Genomic DNA, 22,980 nt, shown 5'->3' on the forward strand with positions numbered 1-22,980 from the left:
CTCAAAAAGATTGTCAGCAAGTGACAGTTTGGGTTGCTGGGCTTTGGTGGTTTTTACTTTTCTCCCCTCGGCGATTTGTGCCAACTGTTACTTCATGCATATGAAACACACAACTTCCAGCCTTTCCTTGCTGGTGTGAAGTAAGGGTTTGGCACGTGTTGAAAACAACAAGGAGAAATTAACTTGCTCTCTCCCATCTTTAATGTCAATACCCACCAGTAATTATTTGGAGAATTAAACACGTAGTCATCTTGCCGTCACCTTAATTCTCCACATTAAAAAAGGATTATATAACAAATTAGCCTGATTTAGTCTATCTTCCAGGGACTTACCCAGTGGTTTGCTCTTCTTTATTAAATTAGCAGTCAGAGAAGCTTTTGGCTTTCAGACATGTTGTGAAATCCTTCCCACGCTGAGACCACCGGTGCTAGGAATTGCTGAAGTGCTTTACGGCTCTGGAACCACCTCCTTGGTATTTGCAGAGCCTGAACTTCATCTGACCCACCGCGCAGTGAAAACATGCGGGTAGACACTTGTAATCTGATCTTCTGACACTCGCCTTCCACTTCAGAAAAAATGATCCCCCATTTCCCTGGTGACATGGAGTCCTCAGACTCTTTCCTGTGCTTGTTTAAATATAACACAGGGTTCAGGTTTGGGCTGTGTGACAACGGAGTCTCTGCTAATATCCTTTCTGGTGATGGCTTAGCTTGGAAGCAGCAGTTGCAAAGCACAGCTAGATGGCTTTCTACTGGTTGAGCAAGAACATCTCCATTGCCTTCAGTGACGGGGATGTCTGCTGACCAGAAGGGCAAGTTGCAAAGACACAGAGTGTCTTATTCCTCCTCAGCTGACTGTACGTTGGAAAACTAATGCTTCTTTCATACAGAATTACGCAGAATGAAGTCTGCTGATTGCTAGTCATCTGAAGGCCTGATGCAATACCCACTGAAGCCAAAGGCTGTTTTTCTTCTGCCTTTATAGGCTTTGGATCACCGCCTTACTCAAAACACTAAACCTTTGAGTATTTCAAGCTTCAGGGTCAAACCCCCCTTTCTGCATTCTTTGCTTTTAGCTGTAACAAGTCCATGTCACCACCACAATCATAGATTTGATAGCAAACAGATCCATGAATCAGTACAGAAACAGTCACGTACTTCTGTATTTTCCCTTTCCTTTCTTCAACTTCTCCCTTGAGGCTATAAACCCAACTGCTCCAGACAGGCCCTTCTCATACTCATTGGAATCGCAACTCCATGTTTTACTGTGCTAGAATGAGATAAATATATTAACATGGCCAACGGATAACTTCTGCTGGGATTTACAAATATTAGATGTTATTGTTTCATTTTAAGCAATAATTATAGAATCATAGGATCATAGAATCATTTCAGTTGGAAAAGACCCTCAGGATCATGGAGTCCAACCATAACCTAACTCTAGCACTAAGCCATGTCCCTAAGAAACTTGTCTAAACACCTTCTAAACACCTCCAGGGATGGTGACTGCACCACTTCCCTGGGCAGCCTGTTCCAATGCCTGACAACCCTTTCTGTGAAGATTATTTTTCCTAATATCCAATCTGAACCTTCCCTGGTGCAACCTGGGGCCATTTCCTCTTGTCCTATCACTTGCTACTTGGGAGAAGAGACCAACACCCTCCATGCTACAACCTCCTTTCAGTTAGCTGTAGACAGTGATAAGGTCTCCCCTCAGCCTCCTTATCTCCAGGATAAACAGCCCGAGCTCCACCAGCTGCTCCTCATCAGACTTGTGCTCCAGACCCTTCACCAGTCTCGTCGTCTCCTCTGCACTCTCTCTAGTGCTTCAATGTCTTTCTTGTAGCCACAGACCCAAAACTGAACACAGGATTCAAGGTGGGGCCTCACCAGTGCCAAGTACAGTGGCACAATCACTTCTCTAGTCCTGCTGGCCACACTGTTCCTGATACAAGCCAGGATGCTGTTGGACTTCTTGGCCATCTGGGCACACTGCTGGCTCATATCCAGCCAGCTGCCAATCAACACCCCCAGATCCCTCTCTGCCAGGCACTTTCCAGCCACTCTTCCCCGAGCCTGTAGCGCTGTCTGGGGTTGTTGTGACCCATGTGCTGGACCTGGCACTTGGTCTTGTTAAACCTCATACAACTGGCCTAATTCCAACAATCCAGCTGGTCCAGATCCCTCTGTATGGCCTTCCTACCCTCCAGCAGATCAACGCTCCCACACAATTTGGTGTTATCTGCAAACTTACTAAGGGTGCACTCAATTCCCATGCTTCTTACAAAAAAAAAAAAAAAAAAAGTTTCTTTTCTGTTTTGAAGAAAAATGCCCAATGAAAAAAAAAAAAGATAGAAAAAAGAATAAAGAAAGAAGAAATAAGAAAAAAGGAAAAAAGAAGAAAGAAAAAAGAAAAAGAAAAAGAAAAAATTATATGGACTAGACAGTAAGCCTGATCTCCTGTACACATCTTCTCATCAGTCAGAGTTGCATGTATTTGCAACTGATCCTGAATTGCTTGCGAAAGCTGTTGGCCTGAAATGCAGTGTAGCGGAGCTCACCCATGTGTCTGCATGACTGTTGCAGCACGGGCAGGGAAAGGATGCCTGGCAATGCAGAGCTTGCAGCGCCTGCCTGAAGAAGTCCTAAAGGACCGACTCCTGGCAACAGCTCCAAGTGCTGCCCGCCCTCAGGGTTTTCACACTGCAGACATGCACTCATGGGTACCTCACGTGGCTCTTTGGAGGGTGGTTAGGTGTCCACAGCTTTTGGTCACCACTGGTGGAGGCCACGGGTAAGCCAGAGGTGGAGGTACCTGTGCTCTGCTAATGATCCACTCCCTATTCAGTGGACAAAACCGAATCTGAAGAAAATCTATGTCCTCATTTTCAGAGTTACTTATACTCAACAGCTACTGATTGAGACAAGCAAATGTTCTAGTTAAATCTGGCCTATACTACAGCAGACGGTTCCTGACTGGCATGGTCTAGAGATGACCACAGTGGGTCTAAAACAGCCATCCCTCTTAGTTTTGATTTCTGCCATTCTCTGCTACATATCTTTTTTTTTACCCATGCTGTCACCTCATGACCTATTAACCCACATTGCCTTGAGAAAGCTCAGTTAAGGAAAATTCAATATAAAACCAGATTTTTTTCCAGTACCCTCATGCTCTGCCTACCACAGTTGTAAAAGAATGGTGTTTATGCAGCTGCACAAATTATCAGTAATGTTCAACTGCCATTGAAGTTTCCCTTTAAAAAGTCTTTATGATGGGTGCTTTTTTTTTTTTAATGAAAACCTGATTCTGTCAGATTCTTTGTTTTATCCCCAACAGTCTCTAACTTAAGAACAGCTAAACATTCTTATGGGAGGAATATATTGTACCATGCCTTTGAATGTACCATTCAAAGTAATTAAATTCACCCAAAGAAGAATTAATTAGTCCTAAAATTGCATACAATTATTGAACAATTAAGTAATATATCATCTGAAGCTGTTCATAGTAAGAAAAACTATGTGCAAACATGCAATCTGAGATCAAAACTCCACGTACTTGCCTAAGGAGTGATGGCTTACAGCAGAGAGGCTGGATAAATAAATTTAAAAAAAAGCCCAAAACCCTGAAGTGACGAACCACAATGGTAACAATAGTTGTTCCTGCTGCCTTTGGGTATCTTCACACCCAGAAATGCAAGAATTTGCAATAATTGTCCTTCCAACCATGCTATTACATGCAGTGTGAAAACAGCTTCTTTCAAAACCCCTCCTATCAAAAACTAAAAGCTGCTACCCACTCAGAGTAGATATATAAAATACAGAGGATGCCTTGCAGAAATGGGCAGGCGTTAAAAAAACCCTCTATTTCTACAGAAAGGATTTCTACACATATCAAAGTAATGACTCAATATTTTGATAACATATTTTTTTTTCTTCATCTTTACGCTTTTCCAGGGTTTTACAATGCTGATTTAAACATCTCCAGTTCTGCAGCCTGGTTTAATATGATCTATACATAACACATCCCACTGGTGGTGTGAACTGCATGCCTCCCTGTGTCAATATGCATAGCTTTAGTTTAAAGTGCAGCAGCTTGTACTTTTCCATCTAGCACTTTTTCTTTGGTCCCCAGTGTCAGGTAGTATTGTAATAGTGAAATGTAATACTGCAAATATTAAATTAAAAATGCCTCCTATTCTATAAAACATGCTAGTCCTGTAAAAGTGAAACCCTTTTGGAATCCTGATAACTCAACAGGAGGCAAAACAATCAGATATTGGAAGTTTCTGTAGAATATTTGTGACCTTCATTTTTGGTCCAGCAGCATGGACAGGGTGGAATTGCATTGGCAAGCCCACACACTTGTCAAAAAAATTTCAGCCCCCCTGGTACAGTTACATGGGATTCAAAACACCACAAAGAACTTCTGATCTCTCTGAGCAGTGATCACCCCTAATCATGGCATTCGGCAAACGGGAAAGATAAACAAAGAAAACTGAACTGTAGAAAACCAGTTTTATACAAACCAACAGGCAAAAAACCCAAAAATGTTTCAAAGGAAGAAACCGAGCCAAGCAGCTCTGCATTAGTGTATCTGCCTCAGAGAGACTTCCCCATCTCAAAAAACAAATCAAACAAACAGAACCAAGCAAACAAAGCACTAGTCATCCACTTCGATGTCTTTTCTACAATGTTTTGCTTTAAAAAATGATAGGAGAGGAGTTGGAGAAATAAAAAGAAATAAAAAAAAAAAAAGAAGCAGAAAATCCCATCCTCAAGCATTGAGGGATGTATTGCTCAAGGAAGGATGGATTCAGAAAGGTTTGATGGAAGGTCCTCACTTTAACACTTCTGGCAACTGGTAGAACATGAGTTGCAGGGCTACTGGGCTTGGGACTACAGGATTGCTATTAAATACCAGAGCGACGCCTGGAGCAAGAATAGAAAAACAACGGTAGAGTACATAGAAATGAAACTAAAGAGAACAACAAGCAGATTTTAAGAGCACTATATCAGGAGGACGACTGGAGCAGTGGAAAAAATGGAAGGAGGAAACCCCTTAAAAACCATAAAGTACTAGAAGATTAATATGGAAGTGTCTCCTCCAAAGCAAAATACTCCTGTTGCCTCACTTCACTGATGATGCCATTTCCAGAGGGTCTGGAATCTGATCTGGCACATCTAATTTACAGAAGCTTATAAAATGTATTTACTATAACAGCACATGAACAATGATGTTCTATGGATTTTACATGAGTATTTTATTTTTCCACAGAAGTCAATAAAATTGTGCCAGCAGAAAACTTGGCTTTACATTCACATAAAATATTTTATCCCAAAGAACAATAGAAACACTAATCAGACTGCACCACTTTATATTGCTACAAACTGCAATTAATCTGCACAGACTGAAAAGCCACACTAGTTTTTGACTGAAAGGCATGTCATGAAGTTTCTGAGTTGTTTACATGTAATGCAACATGACAGGAATTTGTGCAGAGATGAGAGAAAATGAGCTATTTGAAATTAACTGTTTGAGACCCCGTCTATGGCTGTTTGCAGTCTGCAGTGGATTGACAGGGCTGATCATATGGATTCATATGGGATTTGTGGGAGGATTTCTCATATTGAGTTGTTCTTTAAGAAATGCTTGGTAAAAACTCACTGTGCCTTTGAATGTTCAGGTTTAGGGAGTGAGGAAATTTGCATTAACACCCTCAGCAGAATTTCTAGCAAGAGTAAATAATAAATCTAAAAAACGGAAATACGTGAATTGTATTAAGCAGGACACACAAAAAGTAACGTGACTCATACCTTGTATGTGAAGCATGGCAGTTACCTCCCCCGGTCCTTCTATCGTGGGATAACAAGACAGAAGATGGAGCCCTGCAGAACGATGGGGCAAAAGCAACAACAGGGTCTCACATGTGAGCAGAGGAGATTCTGTGCAGAAAGACAGGGAGGAGAAGATTTGCATTAGGTAAGTACAGAAGAACGTCTGCCAACATGCCTGTACCATGACTTGTTTGTTGGTGTTATAATAGCTCAGATGTAGAGAGTCAAGGTGAGGACAGGATCTAGGCTCTGTGATCAGGCCTGGGCCATAGGCAGATATACCCAATTTAGGAAAGTTCCTTCAGTTGCACAGATTTTTTTTAACCCTTTAGCCTGGCTAGTTAGTCAGTAAGCAAGGCAGGAAGGAAAGCCTCTTTCTCCAAAACCCAGAAAGAATTAGATTGAAAATATGAACCATGACATTTCAGAAAACAGGAAGCAATTAAAAAGATACAAGTATTTATTTGTTTTAAACTTCATACTTGGCAACTTTCGGCCAATCTTCTGATCTGGGGCAGAAATAGAAGTTTGAGAATGGGATTTTTGAATGTCTGAGATATGTTTTGGGCCAAAAAATAAATAGCATCAGGAATCAGAGGGCAGGTACCCAGCATTTGCTGTCACATTACATTGCTTCAAACTTTCCACTTGGAACGTTAAGAGTGCCCAAATCACCTGGCACTTTAAAAAATCTTCATTTAAAACCTTTCCTGTGACAGAGAAAAATCTTTTTATTCCAGAGAAGAGCTTCCCCATCATCTGGGAAAGCGATGACGGGCAAAGAAGGAGGAAAATTCATTAAACTAATCTACAAGGCAACGGGAAAAACTGAGTTCATTCTCAAAAAATTAATATGCTTATGGAAAACTAGCTGAAAGTTAGGGCTTCAGATCCATCCATTTCGGAAGAGGAAGAAATTATATTACTGCTTCTTGAAACAGATGTCATAATTTCTTCCACTGGCAAAGAGCTGGTGCTGAGCAGTGACAAGCACAGTCACCCTTGCTGGGTCCCACTGCCCTGGCAAGTTTTGTGGTTGCTGTTGGGCACAGAAGGGTGCTGAGTTGTCCCTGCCTCCCCCAGCACCCTGGCTGCCCTCCACACAGGTGCTGTGCTGGCCTCCACGTTGCTGGTGGCCTGTGCCCAGCCGCTTCACCGTGAGACTGGACCAGCTGTCAACACGCTCAGGGTTTTGCTCAAGATACAAACATTACCTGCCTTCATTTGAGAAACCTCGCTAGTGCAGGGGCTGAAAGGTGACGTGCTTTGCCTTATTCGCTTCCATTGGGTGTTTTGGAGAACTGGATTAGCTACTGGATTTTCTCATGGATCTGCTTTTATTTACAACTATTAACACACAGCAGCTATCGCTTGTCATCCTCAGCAATGCGCTCCAAAGCACACAGGTGCCTTTCAACGGAAAAAGATTCCCCCATAGAGGAAAAATACAGAAATCTGACAGGGAACCACAGAAAGAAACACAAACCACAGAGCAGAAGTCCTGTTCATCTGTAAACTAGCTGTCCCTCAATTAGGTAATTAGATCTGTAAGAGACTGAAAATGCCTCTGCGAAGAAAGTGATATAATTCTCTTCACCATGTGTCAGATGCTGAGGGAAGATAGGTTCAGCAAAGCCAGTAGAAAATAATTAATAAAGGAGATCCTTTATGTGCTACTCTTCTTTCTCTCTCTAGCTCATTCTTGCTGTTTGACTGATCTGAGTTACAAGTGGATCTGTAAGTATAAATATTGCATTTCTAGCTTTCATGCTTGCTTTGAAGCTTGAGTCTAGTAAGTGAAGACCAGTGAATTTATAAGGCATATTCAAACTACTCTGTAGAGACAAGTTTATGAGACTCTGAACCTCTGGCAAGCATCTGCATCTGTTCTATTTACTCAGATAACATGAGAGAGGCCACACAACTAAAATGCAGCATATATGAGTTACTAAATTAGGTCATTCAGCCCCAGGAATAAGACTGGTAGTGATTATGTATTGGTTTATTTTATTAATGTAGGCAGATACCTCTCTAATGGGACTCAGATGAGGATGTTCTTGCTGGTAATGGAAAAAATAATAATATTTTTCTGTGCTTACTGTCTCCACCCTTCTCAATATGCATCTGAAATGGCTGAAATCCAACGGCTTCTGAAAACGTAACCTCCAAAATAATGCTTTCATAGAAACAAATTAAAAAAAATAAATCCCCTGACCAACTAAAAAAACTTGGACCATATACAATGCTGTGAAAAGTCTTCTCTCTAAATAGTTCCCCTGGTGAATACAATCATGGAAGGAAACATTGAACAAAATCTATCCCCTGTTAATTACGTTGCTTTTTTTTCCCTTAGGAGGGAGTGTTGGGTATATGGCAGAATACAAACTGCTGAAAATTAAAATGTGCTGCAGAACCAGAGTCTTATTAGTCTCTGCTTAATGTTTAGCCTTTCACTCGCAAGCTGGGACAAGATGGCAGTTCGTGTAGGAAACACCACGTCTGGGCCAGGCTATGCTATGCTATGACAGGAGTGATCAAACGGTCTGCACGCAGTGCACGCACATGCGCTTCTTCATGCTGAGGCAAGAAAATGTTTTTGGGGCACAAACATACAAGTAGCTGCTGCAGAAACCTGAAGTACTGCTGTTGGTGCTTGCAACCTCCTTTCTGTGCTGTGGAAGTGCAAAGGAAAACTCATTAAATCAAAACTCCATTAAATTATGTGTTTTGAATATAACCAAAAAAGGGATTTTTGTCCAAATTAAAGTATGACTGCCCCTTTGTTAGTGGCACTTGTCCAGCTTGTTAATGGAAAGTCCACTTCTCCCTCTTTCGTCTTAAAAAGCTGTTGTAGGTACATCATATGGTTAACAGAACACATCTACAGCTCAGCTTAATACTGGAAGTTGTCACTCTCAATTCTGAAATGCTGTGTGACATACCAGCATCCCAGTCATACCATAGTATGAATTATGGGCCATCAGTGACCATGTTACCACATAAAGCAGATAAAATACCAGAGCTGTTCCTTGAATTTTGCTTTCCAGCAGAGAATATTGAGATAAACAGCAATCCATCAACTCATCTACTGCAACCTAGAGCATTACCATTGTAATGAAGAACCAACAGACAGCTTTGTCCCCAGAGTATCCCTCAAGAGCACGGTGTAGCCCAGAGCATTTGCTTTGGTGTATCCAGCTGCCATTTGCTTGAAGCTTTTTCCCTGCAGACCAAGTTTCAGCCAGGGAACTGGAAGCTTTGAAAGTTTGGGTCAGTGCATGCATGGAAAAGGCATTTTCAAGGAAACCTAATCTGATGCCCTGGTCCAAAGTATAATGAAAAAGTTCAAAGGGATCAGCTGCCAGTGATGGACAGCGTAAATACCAGCATTTATTAGTGATATGACTCAGCAAATAATTTCTTGTCTTGCAGAGTCAAAAAGTTTGCAGCTGTCAGGCTCCCCATAAAATTTGACATACAGTCATGAAATACACTGAATTCATCAGTGACTCGAGCCTGGTCATGACTCACACTGCCCCATCCTCAAGCATCACAGCCAAGGTCCTTCCATTGCTAGCTGTAGGATCTGTCTCAGAATCACAGAATAATTCAGGCTGGACAGGACCTCTGTAGGTTATTTGGGCCAAACACTTGCCCAGAGCAGGGCCTGCTGAGGTCATGTTTATTCAGGACCTCATCCAGTTAAGATCTGGGTATCTCCAAGGCTGGAGATCCCGTAGACTCTCCAGGCATTAATTCCATTGCTGCATCACCTTCCCAGTGAGGAAAAGAAAAAAAATCCTAATAATGAATGAGAATTTCCCACATTGCATCCTGCACTTGTTGCCTATTGCCCTGTCACTGTGTTTCTCTCAGAAGAATCTGGATTCCACTTTATATACAAGCCATTTTCTCTAGTTGCCTACAAGTCTCCTCACATTCTCCATCCTCAGACAAACTACTGTCTCTAAACCACTCAGTGAAGATGACCAGGTTCCTCCTTGCTACCATCCTCATTCATGATTTGCAGACTTCCTTCATCTGTCGTTGGAGCCACATTCACTTCACTACCTTGACAAGTGAATGAGTTCAAGGCTGAAACAGAACTTTCATCTCTTTTTTTTTTAAAGAAGCCAGGCAATCAGCAGTGCTCTACAACTAGGCAAGCTTTTCTAAAACAAATACACATGACCAGTCATTTGGGTAGCAGGATCCAAAGTTTCTCAAGCCAGTAGGCTCAGGCCAAACTTGATTAAGCCGTCAGCAGAAGAAGGCATATTGCTTTCTTGATATTTTTTCCTCTGGGCATTTAAAATTTATTCTTTTCTGCCTTGCTCTTTCTGTAAACTTTTCCTCAGCCTCTGTTTCCTAGGCAGCTCATGCCAGTGGGAATAATTTCTGTAATGCCAATGTTCCTTTGTTGAGTCTACATCTGCTCAAGGCAAAAGAATATGACCCTATTCAAGACTGAAAGGCTATTCTGCACCACATTCAATCAGAAAGTACAAATATTCTCATGCCGTCTTGTCTTTCAGCATACTATGAGACTCTTATCTATTTCTTCCACTTGTAAAAAGCATGCCCAACAGTACGCAAGAATTACAAAACATTCTTGCATTTTGCTTGTTGACACTCCAGTCATCATTGGTTTTTGATGTACACAATAGGGAACTCATAGATACCACAAAAACTTACATATGGCATAGTTAATAGGATGGAGTTTGTATGTCCTGAGGTAAAAAGCTACTGCAGTAATCTACTCTGAGATTGAAGTGTCATGTTTAACAAGTTCAGGCCTAGTGGAGACATCAATAGCTACCCAAAGGGCTATATTAGGGCTCTATTAGTCACTATATATTAGTCGCTATTATATAAGTCACTATATCACAGGCTTGTTCTATATCTCTGAGCCATTAAGATTATGTTTACTTACTCTATTAAATTTTACACAGTGACTCCCTATTTTTCAAATAATTTTCAGTTTCTGAAAGTAAAATTTTCCACTCTCTAGTTTTCAGGACTAGCCTAACCCGTATTTTGGTCTCAGAATGGCAGGACCTATTTATTTTCTATCTTGTCATCAGAAAAGTAATTGAAATATTTTTTTTCTTTGTCATTTCTAGAAGTCAGGAATTGATGGTGGTAATTAATCAGCTCATTATTATTGGAAATAATAACAATTTTGGCTATTAGCCAAAGCCCACATTACAGCCTTGAGGATGCTTCCATGCAGCAAGAGCTCTGGAAAGCATTTGGGTGGCTTAGCGAGATTTCCATATGGCTCCAGGGAGCAGATATTAAGAAAATGGTGCAAAGTTTTGAAAGAACATCACATGTTCCCCTTCTTTCTCTTTACCATTCAAATCTGTGAGGTTTCATGATAAAAACCCCGTCTCACCTCAAATCATAAGGGAATCACCAGCCACTCTATCTACCCTGACATCAGTGTCCCATTTCCCACAGAATTTTTGGCTGGTGGCTGGATGGAGGCATGAGGGTAAAGCAATGCTCATGCAGCATTGCAGAAACCTAGTCTGAAGTTTTTCACACTTCAGCAAAGCCCAGAGCTATTTATGTGATTTGCAGCACACTCTGAGTTCAGAGTCTTTAAACTGGAAAGTAGGACCCAAAACATCAGCTCACCATAACTAACCACTGCAAAGCTCACAAAGGATCAGGACTCACAAGCTTTTTCTATGCTCTACCAGCCAGAGTGCTCCCAAAGGAACCTTAAAGTTGAAGTTCAGCTTCTGAAGGACAGATTTTCTCAGTCTCATCTTGGACTGACTATAAATTCAGTCTGCTCTTGACAAAGACATGTCAGAAACCTTTGACAAAGACCAAGATCCTTCCAAGGTAGGATCTGGGTAATCCTTTCTGTCAGATGTTGTCAAACACAAGACCAAGTAAGATGGTGGGAAACTGCACCAAGTGCCAGGACCTCATCATAGCGCAGGGGAGCCCTCACGTAGCAGTGCCAGAAAGCTATGGAGTGCAGGCTCTATCAGAGGCACAGTGTCCAGAAACACTTGAGATTATCTATCTGCTCCAGCTTCACTTTAAAACCAGGTAGATTTCTTCCTCCCATTTCTCTTACTGGCTCTAGATTGTCACTGCTTTTACACCTAGAAAATTCTTATTGCCAATGTGAATATATTCCATTTGGTTTTGTGCCCTTTGCTTGAAAAGAAATTGTGGCTCTAACATTCTCTTAGCATCTGACCTTGAGTTGGACAGCTAATCCCAATCTTCTCACTCTGCTGGAGGCCAACTAGAAATACCCCGTTTCCCATGGTTTCCTTGATATTGATTCTGGCTCTGACTGCTGCCCTCCCCAGTGAAGGCGTCTCTCCAGGAAAAAAATAGATTTGAAATAGGAGGACACACAGTGTGAGCAAAGGCCAAGGTCTTCCTGTTGCCCAAACCCACTAGGCTGAGATACTCTTTGCAGTGCTACGATGTTGCACTGGTGACACTTCTCCCCCTCACTGGGCAGCACTGTTCCTGCTTGGATTCTTCTTGCCTCAATAGAAGACACATCACCAGGTGTTGTCACTTATTCAGGGAAAAATTGCTATTATTACTTTTATATGAAATAGATCAATATCCCACAGACTTGGAGCAACAGGATTAGAAAGTAATAGAAAAAACTCAGGAATATGAAGAGAAAAAATCCCCAAATCACAAACGAAACAACCCCTGCCCTCAACCTTACATTTAAGCCAACAAATATATTTAAATTTGTTTTTAACTTGTAGGTATTGGCAAGCAAAGTCAATCTCAGAGCAATCATGGAGCAATAAACTAGCAGCCATAAAAACCAGATTGGATACTGTGAGATAAACTCCTGCACATCAATTTACACAATTAATAACTGCCAGAATAATTGCAATTCATTTAGGAGTTGGAATGAAATCGTAAATCAGTCCTCAGCAATGTGTTAAGCAACAATACCAGTTTTAATACAGAATTGCTGAGTGCGGCATTAGTAATTTAAGAGCTGTTGTAAATACAGACGCTTACCCCTTAGGGTGGCTCACAGTATTACGTACACATTTTGCACTCACATTTTGTCCCCAGAGGTGTCACATACTATGGTGTTCATTCCCAGGGTAGCGTATTACTGCTTGCTGATTTCCATGTACCTACTAGCCCTGTCGCTTAATGGACTTCAGCCATATCGTTTGCCCAGCGATCAGGTAAATGGTTAGTGGCCCTTCTTTGAGTCTTACCAGAAAGAGAAGGTTTTCCAGACTCCAGCAATGAGTTTCTGTGATGGTAGAACCTCTCCCAACTACCACCGATTATTATTATGGCCAAGCAAAGCGCATGATTCCTGTTTGCAAACTATCATTATAGGGCTTTAGTATGTGTAATTGCAAAGCTCAAGCTTCATTAAGGTTTTACTTATACCACAACACTTTGTGCTCACGGCTTGTTCCAGAAGAGAGGGAACATGTTGCATCCGTGACAGACAGGCAGTTCACTGATTACTCGTGATGTCTCACTTCTGAGCAGACGTGGTGAGGACAAGGCAAGGGGTCATGCCCGTTTCCCATCATTCTTCCTCTGCTTCCTCATGGCAGGTATGGCATACTGGCTCTCTATTTTCTTTGTGTCCTGCGACTCAATATAGAGAGCCTCACCGACTTCTCTGTCCCCTTGGATATGACTTTGGGGAATGATCCAGAAATTAACTTTACCATCATATTCACCTTGTGAGAAAAAGCAAATTCTTCCTCCCTCTTATCCTTTGTAAACCCCATGCAGAACAAGACTGAGATTTAGTGTAATTTTTGGGTCTCTGCATTTGAGATAATTCTTCAAAAAAAGAGAAAGTTCCATAACATATGCACCATGAGGGATTTTCTTCAGCTTCACTGAGCTCTGGATCAAGCTTCATGTCACTTTCAACTTCCCACAGTCTCAGACCTCATAGTTATTGGCCTCTCTGCAAGCCTGTAATGGATGCAGGATTTCAATTAGTTCCATCTCCATCTTAATACACTAGTTGATCTAATGATGTTTTAAGTGAGGCCTGTTCCACATTTGCTCATCAATATTGCATCTCACATCTCAGCCCTAGAGATTTCTATATTTATCCTGCTTGGGATTACAGAGAGGACAGAAGGAGACTGTAAATAGTTTGCACTGTTCTTCTTGACTTATCAAGGGCTTCTGGTATGGAAAAGAGTGCTGGCTGTTTCAAAACGAATTTGCAAAACAAGCTTATTTACAGATAGCCACAACAAGTTTCAATATATTGTGATAGAATGGAAATAGAAATACAGAAATAGAATATGGCCGAAAAATGTTTTGCTTACATCTGTTTACATGTTACTTAATTATAAGATTCTTGTCCACAGCCAAGTAGGAAGTGTATTTCTCTAACATTTTGCTGATGAAAATAGGTAGCTATGTCTTTAGTGCACATCTACTATAAGTAATACTCTATGCATACCACACAATAATCTGTATTTCAGGTGAAATCTTTAGGGCACATCTGAGGACTTGAAGCACTCCATCTCTATTTCTTTTGGGATCATTCTGGATTATGCTGTCTTGTTATTTTGCTTTTATATTATACAATTTCTAAGCACTTATTTGGACAGCTATCAAGTATCCTTTAAGACTTCCACAGATGGAGGAGCAGATGCATGGTAACCATCTGGGGCCAGAACTATGATTAACTTTCAAGTCAATGTGTTTGTAAGAATGGACTGCATGTTAGAAATTTTTCCTCCTTTTCAACCAGGAAAAAGTAAACAAGGTTTAAAAATGGATTTGGGTGCCCAGCACGAGAAATTTTTTTCTGTTAGGCATGTGAAATCAGTGATAATTCTGAAACTTTGGAAGCTGATGCTCTTCATTTCCTAAACTAACAGAGATCTTCCCTTCTTTGCAGGGGTGACTGAGTTGCATTCACAACTCTTGCAGCAATGTCACTCGGTTGCCACACAGGCGTTGTGTCAAAAAAATCACAAGAGCCTTTTGTAATGCTGTGACCTGCCTTCCCAGCAGGAGGAGAATGGTCATTTTTGATATCACTAACCTGCAGCATTTGGTTTTATTTATCTGTTGTTTCAATGAGGAGGAATGAAACCAAGACAGGTATCTCAGCCAGCTGGATAGATTGGGATGAGTAATTGCTCCTCATCTGCCTAAGAACTTCTCTAGATGTTTCTGCCACACTGTATGGATGTCTGGAGACCTATAGGATAATGATCCATATTTGCAAGCTTTAGTGATCCCGTCATTTGATAGCTCCCAACAAATGAGGATTTCTACCTTCTCCTGCAGTGGCAGCCTGCATGCTTTTATGCCTGAACACCCCACCTGCTAACACCTCACACGTATCCCTACCAGTACACCAATTACTCTCGCCATCAGCAACCATAATTCAGCATATCCATCTTAGCTTTCAGCGAAGCATCAAAGTAATTTCCTTCCCTACTTCCCCCTGGTTGATTACTGCATTTTGTTAACTTTTAGCTTTCTGGTTCATTCAGTGGAACATAAGCCTTATAGATGGCTGCTGAAGATTCTATGAAAGAAAATAGGTAGCCACAGGTAGACTGGCCCAAAGAAGATGACCCTTCCCTAAGTGACTTCATGCACAGCTCATCATGCTTAGGTTGGGAAGTCTCGGCACTTTAAGAGATGTGAGAAAGCTTGTTTCTAACATTTTAACCCCATGAACTCTTTTGTTTTTCCCCTCAAGCCCAATTTCATTCAGAGATTACTCATGTGCCAAATTGGACTGGGTTCAATAGTGAGTCAGAAGGTGGCATATGGAAACAATGTAAACCCCACAAATGCTAGTTTTGGGGCTAACTGGTGAACCAAGGATTAGATAGGACAGGAGAGGTGTGGATGTACAGATGTCACCTGGTTGCCAGCAGCTAAGGCTGCTCGCACCTCAGTGCAAATGGTGGGACTGAGGAAAGAATGTTGCTGTTTCAGGCTGTGTCAATGAACAAAGAGATGTAAGGGCACCTTAAACTTTTGTCTTAAGAGCACATGCAAACATTTGGAAGGAATTTGGCTCAGCACTTCCAGAGCCCATGTGCTATGGAAATGGCAGCAGGTGTTTACAAATGCTGAAAAAAAGCTGGTATGTTTTAACTGTGTAGTCTTGCATGGTCAAAGAGCCAACAGGAGCAAATCTGCTTCGGGGATGAAAGGGTCCCCCACTTCAGCCATGCTGGTGTAATGCGGACGGGGGGCAGCAGGGCAGTGGAGCGGCTGTGTAACCTTGCAACTCCTGCATTCGCATTGCAGCCCTAGCGAGCCTCAGAGGCAGCCATCTACTGATGCCATTTACAGCATCAAGAGCACAGTGTCCTAAGGCAAACTTCCCCCAACTTTGAAGATGCCTAGACTGAGGAAGAGGGGAGGAGTCTCTTTAGGCTGTCTCTGACATGAATTGGGATGAAGAACAGTAGGTACACCAGCTTGTACAAGTACAGCTTCTCCTATAGAGACCCCTGCAAAAGCATCAGATGGCATTAATTATAATTATCATTATACTTAGAGATAGCATTCTCAGCCATGACTGTCAGAGTGCTTTGTAATCTTTAACTAATTAATCTGAATGACTTCTGTGAAGTGGAAAGGCCACATGGATATGGATTACTTTGCTCCAGTCTTCAAATGTAGTCACTACTGGGGCAGAGAGCATGAGCTGCACAGTATCATGCAATGATAGTTTCTCCAATTTAAAAGGAAGTGAAAACTATCACCTCTAGTCAAATTTCATGAGGAGTGTGGGAGGCTGGGAAGAGGTGTGCAAACACTCAAACTGGACGTGGCGAGGCTGATTTGCTTTGCAAAGCAGCTGTCGCCGCATCACAATAATATTGCTCGGGACTGATAGTGACCAGGGCAGCAAGGCAGGGTCAGAGTCCACGCATTGCAAGAGTTTTGGTTTCTCTGTCAGTGGCTGGATCAGTCTGGAAATAAATCTTAAGGAAAAATCCTCAGCACCCTGCCAGGCTGCTGGCAGCCCACATGGAACCAAACAGGGCTTGTTTGCACTGTTCTCCCTCCCCTCCAGCACATCTATGCACCCCCTAGGGTAAAAATCTCTGGCAAGTTCTTTCCTACTTAGGACAGTATTTAAACATGTGCTTACCTGAAAGCCATACCTGATGCTCTTTCCAATGCTTCCCCATCTTCGGTCCATAATTTCTGTAACAGCAAGAGACGAAGACACACAGAGAGATTAATGAAATCAGCACCCCCTCACATGACTAATGATTCCTGTTCAACAGCCAGCAGGTAAAGAAACCAAGCAATAAAGTTCTTCCACACATACAGATCCAGGGTATGACAACTCCTGCCTTAACAAGAGAGCATATGTATTTAATCCATTCATTTCAGTGAAGGGGAAGGCAGAAGGCAAAGTGTTAATTATTCTTTGTGGGATGAATGAAATACACTGTACAATTAGCACCTTCTTTGCTCCCGCCTAGTGACAGGCTTAACTTAAGAGAATTCTCCACACTGTCCTACGTATCACCTTTCCTCTGACATTATCTTCCTTTTCTTGGCTCTCTACATAGAATTTTAACGAGATCTTAATTGTTTTTCCATCAGCTGCAAGGATTTCAAGCCCAAGTCATATGTTGGTTGTCATTCTGCAGAAGGTGGTATGGGGAGCTGTAGAGATGTTCTCTTGCTAAAAAGGAGCAGGAGGCAGCCCCCATACCTCCCACTGCATCCCAGGGAAGGGCTGTCTCTGTATTTCCAGTGCAGGCTTAGAGACTACAGCTTGGTATTTCTGTAGTTACACAACGGGGATTGGAAAAAAAAATCAGTCACGCAAATGACCGTCACCACGTCCCTGCAACTCTACTGCTTGTGAGGAGGTTTGAGGTGTTGGTTTCTGTGCCTGCCTTGCAAGGATTTTCAGGGCTCAATGAACACTGCAGCACTACAGATCAACACAGCTGGAGGACTCGCAGGCACTGAATGAGCTGTACATCAACCTCCTATTTTCTGTCCTTCGCCATCTACTAGTCACCTACACACTCTCCTTCTTTTGTTTCATCGTTCAAGTCATTTTCGGTAATGCAACATATTTAAAGCACAGATTTACTTCTCTTCAACCTGCTCAAGGCCACTTCTGAAGACGTCACAAAATCCCTGAAGTGTCTTGGGGGAAAACAGGATGTTGCAAGAGCAAGTGGGTAGAGCCCACCATATGTACTGACCACAGGGAGCAGGGAGGGTTCCTCAGACACAGGCCCCATGGTGCTGTGCTGTTATGGAGGGAGATGCGACACATTAGGATTACTCTTTACGGTCGTCAGACTTGATGAAGATTAAATTATTACAAAGTGGCTGCCCTAGAGCTCATTACCAAGCGATTTCAACAGCTGATGCTGCCAGCAGGAGCCTGGGATGGGGGTGAGCACGCAGGCAGGACCGCTTGCCTGAGAGCAGCGGGGTGACAGGCAGGACAAGTCCCAGCCACAGAAAGGGAAGGCTGGTCACTCTACAGGGCTCTTACAGGGCTGTGAAGCTTGCCATCATGCAGCAAAGGGTCAGGAGCCTAAAACCAATGATGATTAATTGATATCTCAGACATGCCATACCTTTTCACTGCAGGGTCCTGATACAACTTATAACCAATATCTGACAGTGGTCTGGAGGTTATGTTAGCAAACACCAGTGGTTTAGAGATGAGGAAACTGAGGCACATGTTGCTGGTCCGAAGTGTATGAAATCAGTGGAAAATACAACTTGCTGAGACTTTAGAGAAAACTAGTTTCAGGGCCAGAAGGAAAACTTCAGCTTCCCACTCTGAATACTGTGTTCCTGAACTGGACAATGCTGTACAGGCTAGCCAGCCATGTTTAATTAATGCTTCCATGAATTTAATATTTATTACAATATTTCTAACAGCCCTGTTCCTGCACACTACTCCATTTCAGTGCATGGAGCATACGATGATGGTTTCCATGTACCTGTCTCCCGTAATCACATCTTCTGCCCTCCCAAAATATCTCTCCCCGTTATGGGAAACAGTATGGAAGCAATGGTATCTTTTATGTCATAGCTGCTGGGTGGCAACTGTGTGGTTTCCATCCCCACCTTACGCTCATTATAGACATTCACTTTTTGACAGCTAGATTCTTCCCTTTCAGGCTTTGGTGCCAATCCAAATCTCAGTAAAGTACAAGAAAACAAATTAATTAGCAGGCACTGGAGAGTCCAAATGTTGCCCAAAGGTATACATCATGAACTAAATAAGAGACGCCTATAATGCTTATTTCATTATTTGAGCTTGTATGGTTTTTATTTGCTACAACACACCTCTTGCATCAGGGAACTGTGTGCAGTCCTGCAGCTGGAAGCATGGCCAGGGCTCTGCCCTGCACCTTCCTGCACTCTGGGAATGGGTCCCCGTCCGCCTAATGATGACATGAGGAAACTGCCTCAGCACAGAATCTGAGCACTCGAGGTAAGTGCTTTACATTTTATTAGTTGCCATAAAGGAGATAGGCCAGACTCTCCACATGAGCATTCGAGGCTGCTAGATAACCACACAAAGTTAAATCCCCGTGGTGATGGACTGCTACCCACTTTGCCATCCACAGAGCATCACAGCCGTTCATATATAGGACTGTATTTTTGACCACAAATAGGAAGACAATACGAATAAACTGATGTGACCTGGGCAGCTTGCTTTGCTCCCACTTTCTCCGGCTACCATTCATTAACCACGACAAATATTTAAATTAAAGCAAACACTGCAGATATGAGGGAATTTTAATTCACTGACAAGACATGCTGCCTTCAGGACATCTATGTCCATTATAAATAGAAAGTCATAGCACTGCAAAACTAAAATCAGTGCTGACAGTCCAGCACTTGCCCTCTTTAAAGAAGTTGCCAAAAATGTGCAAAAATTTAAACATTCAGAGAGATAACACACTGCTTGCTCAGTGCACCTCATCTGTAATTTACAGATTGTTATTGCTGGCATCACTTGAACACTCCATACTTGCTTAAAAAAATGTGTCCCTTGCCTAAAGATTTAAACAGATCATCTAATTTCTTAACAAGCCAGTAACACTCAATTGAGTGCTGCTACTGGAGCAGAACAAAATAAGTTCCTCTTTTATCATAAATGGGGGACTGCTGAGCTAAGAACTGAAACATAAAGGTGCAGGCAGGGGTTGACGCATTTGTCATCCCTTACATTTCTAGGTGAACTCCTCTTTCAAAGCATAATGGTACTTCTGAGCATAGGAGATATGCAAAAGCAAGCAAAGAGGTAATGACATCAGCTCTGACCCACACCATGAGATTCTTTCCTTCCTCCTTCCACTAGGAAAAATGTGACACTTCATGTAAAAAGCAAATTCTAAAATATTTCCATTTGGATATTTCACTGATTGTCATACAAAACTGTGGCTCATGCTCCCCCTCCATGTTCCCCATTCTCCTTTGTAAACCTTACTCCCTCTTGCAGTTACATTTTCCTGTGCCAAGTACCTTCTAACAAGAACAATGGATGTTCAACTTTTTCTACACCAAAAAGCTGTCAGCCACCTTCTGAAAGCAGACACCTTCCACAAACAATCCCAGATTAAACTGGAAAATAGTCCCACTTAAAAAGCAACCAAGCAAACAAAAACTCATGGAAGTCCTTGAACAAGCCCTATCTTGAGAGAGAATGACCCGGCACTGGGTTGAGGGCGTGATGAAGCAGTGATATCCCCAGGGACTGGAAAGATTCCCAAGGGATTAAAAGCTCTTTAAACATAATTCCCTCTGTGACCAAACCCAACATTTGAACTTAGTTCTTTGGAAGCGAAACTCTATTTTGTTCACCCCAGCAACCTCATGTTAAGGCCCCACGTGAAGTGCCTGGCTTGTCAGGTGGAGACTTTCCGTGCCTGTTGATGGAGAGCTGCTACAGGGGTGGCACCTGTGCCAAGGAGCTGGGAGGTCTCTGAAGGAGGCAATTAGGAGCAAGCTGATGTCTGCTGATACCTGCACAGTGCGCGAGGGTGAAAACACAGGTAACATGAATCAAGTAGGAGCCTATGCACACAGGAGGGGCTTTGGGCTAATGAGGCATGGAGAGCTATGGAAACACTGTCCTTGCAGTGCCCTGAAGCACAGATAACCCCTTGCGGCACCCACTGCCGCTGGCAGGGTCTCTGGGTCCCGAGAAGGATCCCTGCCTGGCTGCTCACTTTCCTTGCCAGGAAATATATATACAGACAGCTCATGGGTGTTTGATCACGCAGCAGAAATATATCTGGTTACACACGCATCTTGAGTCCTCTGACTGGGGAGGAAGATGGTGCGTGTGAATCTCATTACCAAGTGAAGTATAGAAATGTACACATGGCTCATATGTGCTTTCCTCCACATGGCACACAGGGCTCACGGTCTGTGGTGTGTGCCTTACCTGTCCTTACAACAGGCTGCATCCGTCAATTTGGGAAAGTGCTTGGGTTCCTCAACTTCAAAGGAAGAAACTGAGAAAATCTCCAACAGATCTGAGATTCTGCAAGACTCACCTGAAGTAAAGCACAGAACGCATGCCATGAAACACTAAACACGGTACTTTTCTTCATTATTTCTGAAAAGAGTAATGCCTTTGCCTGTGCTGCAGAAAACTCTGAAACAAATGTAACCTTCAGGTCACAGGAAGTAGTGACATTTAGGCAAAAAAACCCAGCTTTACATTCAGTTCACATCTGTGTGGTTCCCACTGCTACAGCCAAGATTTTTTTTTCCTTTAATTTTAATCATGCATGAAGAAAATGAAAACTATGTGGCATGCTCCCTCCGAGCCAGTGACAGACACGCTGTCTCCTCTTCCCTACCAGCAGCTTTTTGGGACCACACCATTCCTGACCATTCGAGAGCACAGACATACCGACAGTGTACACAACTTAGTGACAAGTACAAAATGGTGAAGGAACGTTCTTCTCTCCCCCCAGTTTTGGTTGCAGTGAATCTATATAAACAAATTATATTACTGACTTTGCCAGTAGATGAGCTTTTCCATCTGGGAATAATATTCCATTAAACTAAGGGATTGGAAACCCTCTGCAAGAGACAGGCAAAACAAGCGTGGATACATCATTCTTAAATATACTCTTTTAGAAGAAAGAAAAGAGAAGAGAGGGAGAGACTAAGGGACCAACACGGGATTTTGCAATTTTGGCTGCTATGGGCTTTCTGGGAGAGAAACCAATTGCCATCTCCCAGAAGTGATGAAAAACCTGGCTTTGCCTGGGTGTAGCTTGAAGCTGGAAGAAACTGGGTGAGCAAAATAATTTAGAACAAGTACTGATTCCTCTCCCCCTTCTTTCAAGTTAAGATGCTCCCCTAGCTGTCCCACAGGGCCCCGCTGCCTCTCCCTACACATGGGAACAGAGTTGGGGGGCACTGGTTGATCCCCACATGGGTCCTGCAGTGGCTGCACCAGCTGCCGGGGAGACAGAAAACTGCACATTATCCCCCTCATTTCTTTTGCAGGAGCACAGTGGGCAGACAAGCAGCACTGCAAGAGGATCAGAGGGAGCTGTGGCCCCAGCCTGTCTCCAAAAGCAAATGCTTTTCTTAATTATTTCTGTATAATAATTGAACTTTCCACTCAGGCAGTACATAAGAGATCTTTCGGATGCTCTCAGAACTAAGCATCTTCCTCAGATTTGTTGATGCAGAATGGCACCATAAACTACAGGCAAACCTGCAGTTTTTTTCTGTTGGTGCTGGGGGAGTTCTTACCCCCATGCATCCCCACCAGAGCTTTACAAACCCTCTGAAAACCATCCTCTGTTCTTTTTTCTTAATGATGACATGAAAGCAGCGCATAACACAATCAGTAGGTAACCGCACGTATCAAGCTTCAAAAGGTAACAACTTGCATGATTTCTGACAAATTTCTATAAATACGGTCTCTGACAAATGCTCAAACCCACTGCAGAGTCCTTATGCATCTGTGTAGGTATAGTAGTCCCCAGGGGGATTTTGTGAGGTACCACAGGGACCCCAAGACAGGCATGGGCCACCTTGGACTGAGCATGGAAAAGGGAGTACAGAAGATGGTTACAAGGTCATTTACAAGCTAGCAGGCTTTTTTTTTTCCCCTGTTTTTGAGGATACACAGACT

The 22,980-nt window shown here is 42.6% G+C and overlaps 1 protein-coding gene across 1 annotated transcript in view; it reads right to left on the bottom strand.

Annotated features, from left to right (window-relative positions):
- LOC110360920 (uncharacterized) overlaps positions 1 to 22,980 on the bottom strand; it is a 145,524-nt gene that overhangs the window by 17,225 nt on the left and 105,319 nt on the right. The window contains exons 7-9 of the mRNA XM_065059775.1: positions 18,050 to 18,097; positions 16,982 to 17,024; positions 5,814 to 5,942 (exon numbers count right to left, since the gene is read on the bottom strand). Of these exons, the coding sequence (XP_064915847.1) occupies positions 5,814 to 5,942; positions 16,982 to 17,024; positions 18,050 to 18,097 (220 nt within the window). The remainder of the gene's footprint in view (positions 1 to 5,813; positions 5,943 to 16,981; positions 17,025 to 18,049; positions 18,098 to 22,980) is intronic.

Source organism: Columba livia, chromosome 3, assembly GCF_036013475.1.
Source record: "Columba livia isolate bColLiv1 breed racing homer chromosome 3, bColLiv1.pat.W.v2, whole genome shotgun sequence".
Taxonomy (NCBI): domain Eukaryota; kingdom Metazoa; phylum Chordata; class Aves; order Columbiformes; family Columbidae; genus Columba; species Columba livia.